Source organism: Helianthus annuus, chromosome 4, assembly GCF_002127325.2.
Source record: "Helianthus annuus cultivar XRQ/B chromosome 4, HanXRQr2.0-SUNRISE, whole genome shotgun sequence".
NCBI classification, from domain to species: Eukaryota; Viridiplantae; Streptophyta; class Magnoliopsida; order Asterales; family Asteraceae; genus Helianthus; species Helianthus annuus.
In genome coordinates, this window is record NC_035436.2 from 14,896,990 (window position 1) to 14,910,754 (window position 13,765).

The following is a 13,765-nucleotide window of genomic DNA, read 5'->3' on the forward strand; positions in this document are numbered from 1 at the left end:
TTTTTGAATGAAAATGATATCTCAGGAACAAAAGTCGCAAAAATGGTCAAACAACGACAATGACATTTTACTCGTATATAAAATACAAAAAAAAAAAAAAAAATAGAACTAAAACTTAGATTATTTGAATACAACCTATTTTTCATATATTTAAACTATCTAACCATATTATGTATCAAGTAGAAGCGTTTAGGTAAAAAAAATAAACAATTATTTAGTCATTACTTAAATAACTGCATAATTAAATGATAAGTATCCATATTAGATTTATTAAATATGTAAAAATATATTATTTTAATATCATTATTTAATAGGAGAGAAAGACGAGAAAACTAAACATAGCCTAGTATATTAACAAGCGTCCCCAAGTTATTTTTATTTATTAGTTATAGAGATTTCATATTAATGTTTATTTATTACAGTAGAGATGTTATAAGCGTTTTTGGGCTGTTAAGGTCGTTTGATATCTTTAGTGAGCTTTGGGGTCATGTAAGTGACGAGTGCCATTGAAATTTGAGTTCTTTACCATATAAACATGACACGTTTTCATGAGTATATCCGATTGATGCTATTACGAATGAAGTCATGTTCACTTTGTGTGGACGGACTATACAGACACAAAACGCTCTCTTATAACTTTCCTTATAAGTTGTATCGTATAATACAATACCAGTTCATCCTATAATACAAGTTTAGAAGATACGAGACATTAATAAGATTAATGTATCCCATCTCTTTACAAATCAAATGACTTTCACTAACGAATTCACTTGTCGGGTAAACCGTTGGATAGGAAATAACACTCGGTGAAGGTTTCGGTTCGTGGGCAAACCAGGCATATGTGGGTAGAGACTTCACCCACGAATCATCAACATCTATTACTGACGAATTATCAACAAGGGATATATACAAAGTACAAAACTTTTAGGGGGTGTTTGGGGTTGATTTTTGAAAATAGATTATGCGTTTTGAATAATCAGAATCAGATAATTAGCTGTAACAAAACGTGCTGCAGTAAGATAGTGTTTGGATTTGATTATGTTGTTTGATATCATAACAATCAGATAATCAACATTGTTTGGATTTGATTATGTTGTTTGATATCACAATAATCAGATAATCAACTATTTGAGTGTTTGGCAAGTATATATATTTCAAAAAATAAATAAGTGAAAACGTAAAAAATCAGTTTTTTAATTATCACGTTTTCCTGCAGCAAGGGGTGACCTACTTATGGATTATCACGTTTTGAACTCTACAAAACGTAAAAAATCACTTTTTATTATTTTTTTACCAAACACTCAAAATAGATTTTTTGCGATTTCAAAACACAATAATCAAATAATCAGGTTGAAAACGCAATCCCAAACACCCCCTAAAAAGCTTACATAATCATGTGACCTTTAGATTAGAATAATTTAAAAGGACGATAATCACTAAGTGAGTAAGCTTGAAAAATATAGACGGGTTAAAACGAATTTTGGACTTAAAATAATTTGGTAAGATTTTATACCGTGCATGCACGTGCCTTTAAAGAACCCATGCAATGCACTGTCTTTAGACTTTTGGAAAGCATGATGGCAGAAAAAGGAAAAGGAGTAAAAAGTCGGAAAAAACAAAAGGATGCCCAATTTTTTTATTTTTTTTCTTTTAGAAATTTAAACTTCATTAAAACACACCTTTGTCTAAACGGTCAAAAGGCTAGACAAACAACAGCACCTCCGACCCAACGGGTAAAGGGAAAAAATTACAACATATACAATGAGTATTTACACCAATCCGTCCATATATACTTACAAAAAGATCTATTTTTAACCTAAGCAAAACCTCTCGGCTTTATTTCCCCATTGATATCATGCGAACTACATTTTTTCTGATTAAAACCACCTCGTTCCTTTCTTTCCAGATGCACCAACATGAAATAATAGCTAGCCCGTAAATGATCTTTTCCACCTTTTCCCATTCTTGATTAAATTGTTACTTATTTTTTGCATTTTGTATTAACTGCATGATGCATTAATTATGAATTTAATAATTTATTGCACACTTATATCATTCCTAGGGGCGAATACAAGGGGTTTTTGAGGGTTTCCAGGAACTCACTTGGTTTAGAAAAAATGGAAAATATTAGTGGAAACATTGTATGATTTGGAAAAATTAGTGAGAACTTGTAAAAATCTACCAAAAGGAACCGGTGAAAAAAAATTCTAGATCCGTCACTGATCATTCCTAAAAACTATTATTACTGATTTTATATTTATACTGACTTCCTACTAGAATTAAACTTCTAAGATTTTGATTGTAGAGTACACCACGATGATATCCTTTTTTTAGAGTTGTTTGTATATCATGTCATAAACAAATCACTCACTTATCTATTAGATACGAGACCGAGTCACGTATAACTTTCACTTATGTATCAGGCTTTTCCCACTAATAATAATTTGAACATGATAAATGCTAGCATTTCGTGTATAGATTGATGTATGTGTTATTATTCGTGTATTGAATAAAAATATTTAGGTTAACATAAGGCACAACAAAAATACTTCTTTAAGCTGCCCCTACCAAGATGGATTTCTTTCTTATTTTCAAGGACACCAACAAACTTCTTCCTTTCGTCTTCCCTTCCTCCTCACCCTCCTCAACATCGACCGTCACAACGCCAAGTTGTGGGGAAGAACGACACGTTATGGATGCTAGGACAAAAAACAAACAAACGCGTTCAGAATTGAGTTTGAAAATGATTTATTAATATTAATTTAATAGCTTTTCCAAAATTAAAGCTTTTCCAAATGATTTATTAATTACCTCAAAATAACTTAATAAGTCATGTATACCCAATTTCTTTTCCGTATAAAGAAGGAACCAAAGTTTTGTCCTGTGTTACATGCTTGGCACGTGTCAATTAAAGTTTGTGGCTGCTTGTTTTATGGAAAGCAGTTAGTAAAGATAAAGACCACCTCAATAGCCACAACAAACTTTCCCTCGTAACTTTAAAATTCTTATCTTATTTCTTCTCAATTAAGTCTACTATATTTTATGGCACTTTAGACTTGCATTTTTATTTTTATCATACAATATATAATATTTTAGTTGGAAAGAAAACAACAACAAATAGTCTACTATATTTTAAGTCACTTTAGACTAGGGCTGTTTACGAGCTGAATCAAACCAATCGCATCTTTGCTCGTGCTTGGTTTGTTTATAAACTGAACCAAATCGAACCGAGCGTATTTTCAACCGAGCCAAAATCGAACGAGCGCCTTTCAATCCGAGTATTTTTTGAACGAACATCGAGCGAGTATCGAGCATCACATAAAAAATAGAAGCGACGATAGGGTTGTTAGTTTTTAGAGTAAAGTGCAGTTTTCGTCCCTAAGGTTTTGTCCAATTAGAATACAAGTATAAATTTACGAAATAACAAGGAATAGAAATCGAGTGAAAGATAATTCGTCGATCGATTAAAGCAGACCATTTATCTATGAGAAGTTTGAAATCAAGTGAACCGATTGAAGCAAACCTTAGGGAGTTGGCATTTTGACGACGGAGAATTTGAATAATGATGGTTGATGTGGGGTTTTAAATAGGATTATGTACATCTAAATTGAATGACGGGTTGACACTTGAGTATCGATTGACGCTTCACATTTTGGTATTTTGACATTTTGACTCAAATACTCTGGATTATTAGACAATTGACTATTGGTATCAACCTTCATGTCTATAATTAAATGGGCTCTAGTTGGATCTTGAACCAGATATTGATAATATGCGCCTCTACTTATTTTATTAATATATATATATATATATATATATATATATATATATATATTAAAAAATAATTGGAGCCAACCGAGTAGAACCGAACTGAGGGGACCTTTGCTCATGCTCGGTTCGTTGAAACGAACCGATTCGAACCGAGCGCCTTTTTCAATCGAGCAGAATCGAACGAACTAATTCCGAACATTTTTCGATCGAGCATCGAACGAGTCTCGAGCGTCGAACAATTTTAACAACCCTATTTTAGACTTGCATTTTAATATTTTAGTTGAAAAAAAAAACAATAATAATATGCATATAGATAGAGACGATGAAGATAAATGTCTTTAATCAATTTTTATCAAACAGTGATTCAATTTGCTTGAATAAATTATTAAATTATTAAAAGTGTTTAGTCTTTACTATGATTTTATGTAATTGGTACCCAACCCATGTTCGTTGAATATCCATGGATTCTCCATTTCATTTAAAATTGATATTTAGACACGTTTTTTTTTTCTTTTTTTTTATAGAGAGCTTCCGAGTAATGTGTACCAAAAGCCATTAGGTCCGGTAGTAGTCCCATGGCTTTCCTTGTGGGTAGTTCTGGGTTGAAGTCTCGCTTAGAGCAATATGCTATGAGTTGAGCCAGAGGTTTTTCCCGTTATGGGTTTTCTTCTAGACGGGTGAGCTAGGTTATCACGTTCTGTTTTTCGGACGAAAGGGTGAACCATTTGCTAGGTGCACTACTAGAAATCTTCATTTTTTACTACAAAAGTTTCCCACAAATTTCCTACAAACTAAATTTTTACTACCACTTTCCTACAGTTTTTGCGACAAAAAAGAGAAAAAAAGACCCAAAACTTTTCCGCAATTTTCAGACAAAATCGCCACACAACATGAATTTGTAGGAAATTTGTAGCAAACTGAGCCAATTTCCTACAATTTTGTCGCAATCATACTTTCCGACAAGTATTTTTCACACGAACCTGTTTTGTCCCAAATATGTAGCTAAGGCAAATTTTCCACAAATTTGCTACAAATATGCTTGTGGTAAATCTGGCTGTTTTCTAGTAGTGGTGGTCCCGCGTGTCCTGGGTCTCTGCTATTAAAAAACATTTGGAAATGATGTTTTTAAGTAATTCATACGTAATGATTAACTAGTAAAATCCCCCACGTAACACACGGCGGGAACTCGGTTGGTAGCGGTTCGGTTTATTACGGGTTGGGTTGAGTGAAGGGTATCCAAACGATCTTTTTGCTATAGAACAGTGTTGCGCAGTATCTGGTTGCCTTGTCAACACCTATCTTGTGGGTTAAAGATGTGTTAATAGAGCTGGTAGTTGAACCAGAAGAGAATATGCATTAAACTTTAAGACAATAAAAGGTTTAAATTGGTAAATCTCCTTCTTGCAAAAATCTACTATATTCAATATGTTTGCTATGGTTCTACCAACATACTCATTTCTGACACCTCAACACAGATGTCAAAAGTCAAAACATTGTAATGTTCTCAAGATAAGTCATATTTTCCTTTTCATATAGAAAAAATAACATAAAAATGGCTGCACCGTGAGGATACAATCAGATATCCAAACAAAAGTAAAATGATAATACTATAAGCTTGCCAACTTGTATTTCATCAGTTGTGAGAAATGGTTTGTTCACTTCGTATAATGAACTCGAATGAAAGACTATTATAATGAATGACCAAGAAAGCAGTTTTCTAAACCAGCATAGCTTAAATATAGAAAATAAGAAAGCAAAATATCAATTAAGTTTCCCAACCATAGCCGACCAACACTTTCTCAATCTCAATGATTCATATCAGCGGAATATATCCAGATTCATGACATTTAAGCAAAAATATTAAATGTGAAAAGATAGAAAAAGATCCCAACAATATGTATAAACAAACCTTCCTTCCCATCCGATCCGAGCAATTATGGCATTAACCGAACATTATAAGAGAAGCGAAACGATTGTTCCCGTTGGTTTGCAAAACACAATCTTTGTCTATAAAAGTTTGTATTAAAAGTTCAGTTGATGTTACAAAGGGTATAAAAACTCAAATCAAGCTACAAAAATGGAACATCCAATTGATTATTTAAAACGCTCTTACATTGCCATAAATCGATCGGCTTGGCACCATGGGTGTAGCTTAAGTAGGGCGGGAGGGGGCGGCCGACCCCCGAACTTTTCACTCAGTTATGTAGAGTATATAGTTTTGACTAAGATTATACCTGAGATTCTTCTCTGCTTTTATTTTCCCTATACTTTTGACTAAGATTATACCTTAGCCATTTCTAAAATTAGCAGTAACCAAGAGTTGTAATTATCTTCAAAGTGTTGTAGATTACAACCCTATTTGTAAATTATAATATAGAGAATTACTTGTTCTTCTTCAGATAGAAAACATAACTTTATGTTGTTTTCTTCGCAGCCTGATATGTGGTTAAAAGTCCTTAGTTTCTCGTGTTTAAATTTGCGTTTTTATGTGAATTTAAGTTCTCGAATGCTCTACTTTGATACAGTTTGCGTTTTGCAAGATTAGATAAGTTTAAGGTGCATTTAGAGAGCTAAATAGGGCTTTGGATTGGAGCCAGGAGGACCCGGAGTGAAGAAACGAAGAAAAGTGGAAAAACTGGCTGAAATCGCGTTGGCGACCCCCCTTCGTATGGCGCGCCGGGAAGCCCATAGGCAGCAAAGTTACGCGTCGGCACTTTTATCGTGTCAACGACTCAAGTTTATCGCGTCAGCGACCCACTTCTGTCAACGTCTCAAGTTTATTGTGTCGGCGACACACTGCTCTGGTCAAAAATTGCAAATTTGGTCAAACTTACCTTGAATTCCGATTTTAATTGTTCTTTTTGGGGAATTTCGAAATGGGGTAGTTACTTATCAATTTCTACTTCATTCTCCATCATAATCTTCCATTCCAAGACTCTCGAATCATCATGTAACACCAAAAATCAAGATCGAATGTGTTCTTCTTCAACAATTTCATCCGGATTCTAAGTTCTACAAGCCATGAGCGGCTAATCTCCTAGGTTTCACCCCAGTGTAGACTTTGTAAGATTCTAGTGTCTTGAAACATATTTTTAGTTTGTGAATCATTGTGTTTGCGTTTGAATATTTGAACAATTGTGTTAATTTCTTCAATCATGTTTTGTATTCGTGAATTGTCGATATATACTCGCACCATTGACTTTACTAAATGAATTCGGTTATGAAGAAACACTAGATAAATGGTCGGAACCGAGATATCTAGGGGGTTTGAATCCGCATAAAAGGATAGTTCTCTCTCTATTGATTCAGTTGCAGCCAAGTTCCTTCTCCGGTGATTCTGCAAAACAGAGCACCGTTAGCCTCGTCAAGGGGAGAAGAGGGTTCTCTCCTTGACCCGACTCCGGTGTGAGAATAAGTATTTGTAATGGAGAAGATAAAAGTATTTGAGTAGTGAAATGTGTTCTGAGTTTATACCTGAAGAGTTCTCCTATTTATAACCGGGAGTTTGGGAGGGAAAATCTGTTATTGAAAAGATAACGGAAGATGCTAACGCCGTAGCGGTTATTTTTCCTTCCGTTAAGTCCTTTTGATCTTCGTTAAGTTGCTTTGATCCTGATGTGAATGCACACGGATCATGACTTGATCTACGGTTGGGGAATAGCCACGTGGAAAGTGGTTTAAGTGGAGATCATTCTCCAATTACATGCCATCGTTGTGATTTCAGGACGTTTGTGGTAATGACACGTGTCCAGACGGTTACAACCGTCTGGGTGGTGCACGATCATATTCCTTCTAGAAGATTACTGCTGTAATCTGGTGCGACACCTTACAGTGTGCATACAGTTGCATAAGTCCTAAGTCTGGGTAAAATAATATCCAAGTTTGGATATTTAGGTGGAAGTATTGTCCCTCAGGGTTTTTAACCCTTTGTCAATGGGAGACGGCGCGAGGATTTTATGTTTTCCTTTGGACGCGCAACTATCGCTTGTTGATTTCTTTCTTCCTTTTGTAAGACCAGTGCGCGGCCGCGCAAGGTAAAAAAGGTTGAAAGGCCAGCTGGTGGCATGGTCTTATATCCTTTCTGTGAGTTTTTTGGGACCTTACCCCTTCAGGCTATATATGATTTGACATGATATTAGGGTTTGTATGTTCTTGAGTAACGAAACGTATTCTTGTCTATCGTTTGATATTGATGGTTATTGACGCCTAAGCCAAACTGCAAAGAAGATTTTGCTTAATCCTCCGAAATCTTTCCATGATTGGAAACAGAAATTTTTCTTTATCAAGGCCGGAGTGATTCCGGTGAGGATGGTTTTAAGGGGAAAAGAAGATGTTCCTATTGAAACACTCCGGACCCCTTCTGATGAAACTTGGTATCAGGATTTGAAGGAGATACCTAACATTGCTTTGCCGGAGAAAGCCCTTGTCGGAGCTGGGATGAGTTTGAACTGGAAGATGGATTGGGACGACAAGCCTGTGTATACAAAGGGAGGCCATGGTATGGTTTAGGTTCCTCTCTTCTTTTTCTTTTTTTTTTTTTTTGAGCATGTCCCCCTTTTCTTGCAGTTGTTTCGCTGTATGTTGTTGCATACAAAAGAGAAGGGGGGAGAATGGGTACCATTAAGAAAAATCTTGATGAAGAGTGTTGGTATGATCGTATTGCGAGGAATTTTTCTCTTCCGCGGGACGCGGATTTGTCTGAACCTCCTGCTGCTGGCGCAGGTAAGTTTGCGCATACTGTCCGTTTTAACTTTTCATTTGCGCCTTAACTGTTCTTTGCGCTTTATAGGTGAGTTGTCAAATTTGGGCGTAGGCCCTGAGAAGAAAAGACGCGCTACGACCAGTAATGTTGCGCCTAAGAAAAGCGATGTAGGGAAGACTCAATCTTCCAAAGCTAAAAACGTTGAGAAGAAAGGTATGCGCCGTTCTTCTGACAAGTGTGATTATGTGGTGGTTTCTGACACTTTGGAGGGTCTTACGCCTGCAGTTACTATTAGGCGACCGAAACCAGAACCGAAAGATTCTGCTGATATTCCTCCATCCAACCCAGATGATCCGATTGACTTGGAATCTAGCCCTGAGCATTTAGTGCAAAGGGGGGCGAGCAAGAGAAAACAAACTGATACTGACGCGGAGGGCCAACCTCCTAAGAAAGTTCAAAGAAAGAAGATTACCCGACGGGGGAATCTTGATGCTTTTGTTACGGAATCTGTTTCTGGTAAGTAGCATCTTCCTTTGTTTCCTTTTTACATATTAGATTCTTACAGATTTTTATTTTTACAGCAGCTCCTGTTGCTCAAACTTCCACAAACGTGCAATCTGTGGTGAATGAAGAACTTCCTCCTACCCCCCGCATGCTTCTGCAACTGTTCATTCGAACGCTGCAGAAGGTGCAGATGATGATGCGGAGAAGCCTGTTGAAATCGAGAGGTCTGCTGATGCTGGCCTAGGTAAGGTGGATGATACGGATAATCCTTCGACCCCCGAGGTGGTTACTCAAGACCAAGGGGAAGGGGCAACTGAAAAAATTCCTACTCCTTCGCCTTCAGATACTATGCCGGAGCATGTTGAGAGGATGACGGTTGAAGAGCAAGACTCGTCTGTCGGTGTTAGGAAACAATCTCCCATCCGCCCAGAGGAAACTTTGGGAGATTATTACTATCGGAGCTATTCGGAGAAGGATGCTGCTGACCTTCACGCCCCTGTTTGGAATTTGAAGAAAGGAGATACTTTTGCGGACTGGCATGCGTGCCAAGATTGGCTGCAGGGGATATTTCCGCCTGGGGAGGTCAAGTTTCAGGAAAGCCGATCTTGTGAACAGGCCTATCAGTCTTATGTTGCTGAGACCGCCTCTCATGTTTCTACCACCCACCGTATTGTTCGGGAGTGGTATAATATGCATAAAGAGCAGAAATCTTTCATGGCGGCTCAGAAAAAATTCTCCAATGATGAGAGACGTCTGGCCCAATTGATGTCAAAATTAAAAGATGATCAAGCCAAGTTTGAGGCTGAGCGCAAGACTGAGGAATGGTCTGTTGCTGGTTGGAAAAGAAAGGCCGAAGCTGAGGCTGCTCTTCTTTCTGAAGAACGAAAAAATTGGAGGAAAATTTGTGAAAAGGACAATGCGGAGAAAGCAAATCTCCGCATTATTATTAATAACCTCAAAGCTGATGTCGAAAAGCTGAAGAATCAAGATGCAGAGGTTGAAAGATTGAAGAAAGAGAATGCTGACTTGGAGGCTGCGCTGGCAGAAGCGCGTTCTCATAGGGAACGGAGTGAGCAACGGGAGGTACAAGCTTTAAGCACTCTTGCCATTAGAGATAAAGAACTAGAGGAACTTACTGCTTTGGTTTCTGACCAGGAACAACTGAAAAAGGACCTGGAGCTTGCGCGTTCCGAACATGCTGAATCCTCTCGCCGTTTGACTGAGACTGAAGAGAAACTGGAAAATTCAGAGACGACGCGGGCTTCAGCGGAAAGCGAGCTTGAGCCTTTAAAGAACGATATGACCTGGTTGAAGGATCGTGGGATTGCTTGTGTAAGATCCCTCCTTTATATATGCGCTTGCTTTTGCTCTTTTTTTTGCTTTACCAATGTCGATTGATTTCATAGGTTGCTGAATCTGTTTTGAACTCTAAAGAGCTGGATAAGACTGTTGCTGATTTAGTGGTTGCCGCGCGGCGGGATGGTTATGCGCAAGGTTATGCAGAATGCTCTCAACATGTAACTAGTGCGCTGAAAGTTACTTGGGATAATAGCAAGTCCGCTGCTTTTGGCGTAGATACTGCCGCTGCGCTTGCTTCTCTGAAGGCAGAGTTTAATAATTTACAACTTCCAGTTATGGAGTTGATAAATGTGGCGCTGCAGTCGGATGATCCGGTAGCGCAGCTTAAAGAAATCTTTCCTGATGAGGATGAAGATTTAGAGTAGGGTGAAATTTGTTTTTGAACAATTTGCATTTCCCCCTTTCTATTTGTGGGATGTATATCCTTGTTTTGTTGCGCTGTTTGTGTAAAAACTCGAAACACTGCCGTATTTGAATCTTTTCAGGGCGTATTTGTACGCTGAAGGTAATATGTTTCCATTTGTTTGAATGTCTTTACAATATTTTGCATGAGTACAATTGCTTTTACTTAAGTAAGGCGAATAAAGTTGGTATGAAGCTCATGTGTGAAGCTTATGGTCGTTTGTGAGGTAATCACTGACCGCGTATGGAGCTTATTTTATACTACCATAATGTTTTTTCGCTTACTAAAAAGAAATTGCGTGCATTTTGTAAACACAAATGATAGAAACTTTGTAATTTTATTCATGGATAAAGCTCAGAGGCGTTACAAAGTCTTAATAATTAGATGGAACTTAACTTACTCCCTGATAGTTTCGCCATATTTGATGTCTTTTCCTGCGGGGAACTCTACAGAGTCCCTTAAGTCTTCGCCCGTTTGTTGGAGGTTTCTTCTCCCCGGGTAATCTGTTTTATCTTCTTACGCATATTCTGGAGTAGATGCGCAAACTCCCCATTTTTGAGGGCTTTCTCTATCTCGGTGCGCAAGGAAATGCAGTTGTTTGTGGTGTGCCCAGTATCCTTATGATATTCGCAATATTACGCCAGGTCTTGACCACGTTTACTCTTCATCGGGATTGGCGGTTTAAACTGATAATCCTCGGTACTCAGAACCTCCGCCGGGGTCTTTGTTAGGGGGGTCCACTGCCTCTCCCTATTTTCATGCTTGTTTTCTCTTTGAGCAGAGAGTTTGTTAATTGTTGCGCGAGCGTCTTCAGAGGAGCGACTTCCGGATGACTCGCGCCATGATTTTTTGAATCTTCGCTCGCCCGTTGCACTTAAGTCTGTGGGCCTGCTGTGTGGTGGTGGTGGCCTATTTGTAGTAAGGTTTTTCTCCGTCTGCGCATAAACCTTGGCCGCCGCCATTATCTTTTCCCAACTCTTGGGAAGGCCCTCTGTTCCGGATAACACTTTGACCATGTCGTCACATCTAACCGCGTACTTAAACTGAGCACGGATTAGCTGTTCGTGAACACCCCCGATCTCCAACACTTCCTTATTATATCTGGTTATAAAATCTTCCAGATTCTCGTCATCTCGACGCCATATGTTCATGACATCGGATGTATCCCGCATGGAACGCCTTTGCTGGCTGAAGTGTGTTAAGAATTTTTGGCGCAGGTCCTTCCATGACTCGATTTGCCCCGTCGGAAGGTTATCAAACCAGATTCGCGCTGGCCCAGTTAATGTTTGAACAAACAAATGACACCAAAGCGGAAGAGTCCAACCGCCAACCAACCCTGCGCTGGTGAAAACTCTCAGATGATCGTCGGGGTCAGTTAACCCATTGAATTTCCGGACGTTAGATGGTAATTTTGCTCTTTCTAACGGAGCCAGAGCTATTTCCAGTATAAACTTCGAGTTTTCCGCTGCTTCTGCAGGGCGGTAAACTAAGTCATAATTATGCTCTGCCTCAGGGTTGTAAACCGCTCGAGGCCTGGATTTGTTAGAGTTTGGGTGTAGTCTGTTGAATACGCTGGTGTTTGCACTCAAACGATATGTTTGATCAGATTCATCGGTATGAGCATCCCATGGGGAACCCAACCTATCATGAACTGATTGCCTTTGACGAGGTTGTGATTCATGGTGTTGTCTCTGGTAGCTGTTTGTACCATCATAAGTTGATTCTTCTCGCTGGGAAGCATGAGCTCTAGATCCCGGTCTTCGTGATTGTGTTACGGGAGCCGTTTGAGCACACAACTGCGTGTACACTGCATTTAATGCCCCTTGTGACCGGACATACCATGATATCGGAGTTTCCCCCGGTGGTAAAATTGATTGAGCGGGATTTATGGGAAATATCCCTGGAGTAACAGGGTCATTTGCTCCATTAGATTGAACCTCGTTATCGTCTGAGGCCTCTTCAACCATCCCTTCTACTGGTAAATTGTTTCCGACATTTGGTCGAGGACCAGGCTGTCGGTGAGAAGATGAATTTTCTACCATGTGCAAAAACAGAAAAATGAGATGAACTGAATCGAAACGAGATAGAAACTAGAAAAACTGAGAAAACGGTGGGCGCCAATGAAGAAACACTAGATAAATGGTCGGAACCGAGATATCTAGGGGGTTTGAATCCGCATAAAAGGATAGTTCTCTCTCTATTGATTCAGTTGCAGCCAAGTTCCTTCTCCGGTGATTCTGCAAAACAGAGCACCGTTAGCCTCGTCAAGGGGAGAAGAGGGTTCTCTCCTTGACCCGACTCCGGTGTGAGAATATGTATTTGTAATGGAGAAGATAAAAGTATTTGAGTAGTGAAATGTGTTCCGAGTTTATACCTGAAGAGTTCTCCTATTTATAACCGGGAGTTTGGGAGGGAAAATCTATTATTGAAAAGATAACGGAAGATGCTAACGCCGTAGCGGTTATTTTTCCTTCCGTTAAGTCCTTTTGATCTTCGTTAAGTTGCTTTGATCCTGATGTGAATGCACACGGATCATGACTTGATCTACGGTTGGGGAATAGCCACGTGGAAAGTGGTTTAAGTGGAGATCATTCTCCAATTACATGCCATCGTTGTGATTTCAGGACGTTTGTGGTAATGACACGTGTCCAGACGGCTACAACCGTCTGGGTGGTGCACGATCATATTCCTTCTAGAAGATTACTGCTGTAATTTGGTGCGACACCTTACAGTGTGCATACAGTTGCATAAGTCCTAAGTCTGGGTAAAATAATATCCAAGTTTGGATATTTGGGCGGAAGTATTGTCCCTCAGGGTTTTTAACCCTTTGTCAATGGGAGACGGCGCGAGGATTTTATGTTTTCCTTTGGACGCGCAACTATCGCTTGTTGATTTCTTTCTTCCTTTTGTAAGACCAATGCGCGGCCGCGCAAGGTAAAAAAGGTTGAAAGGCCAGCTGGTGGCATGGTCTTATATCCTTTCTGTGAGGTTTTTGGGACCTTACCCCTTCAGGTTATATATGATTT

The 13,765-nt window shown here is 38.9% G+C and overlaps 1 protein-coding gene across 1 annotated transcript; it reads left to right on the plus strand.

Moving 5' to 3' along the window:
• The first annotated feature begins 8,079 nt into the window (after positions 1–8,079).
• LOC110932992 lies at positions 8,080–10,701 on the plus strand. Its single transcript, XM_022176239.1, has 5 exons — positions 8,080–8,269; positions 8,338–8,493; positions 8,561–8,989; positions 9,159–10,309; positions 10,384–10,701. Exons 1-5 carry the CDS (start codon positions 8,080–8,082, stop codon positions 10,699–10,701), a joined length of 2,244 nt encoding a protein of 747 aa, XP_022031931.1.
• The last annotated feature ends 3,064 nt before the right edge of the window (positions 10,702–13,765 follow it).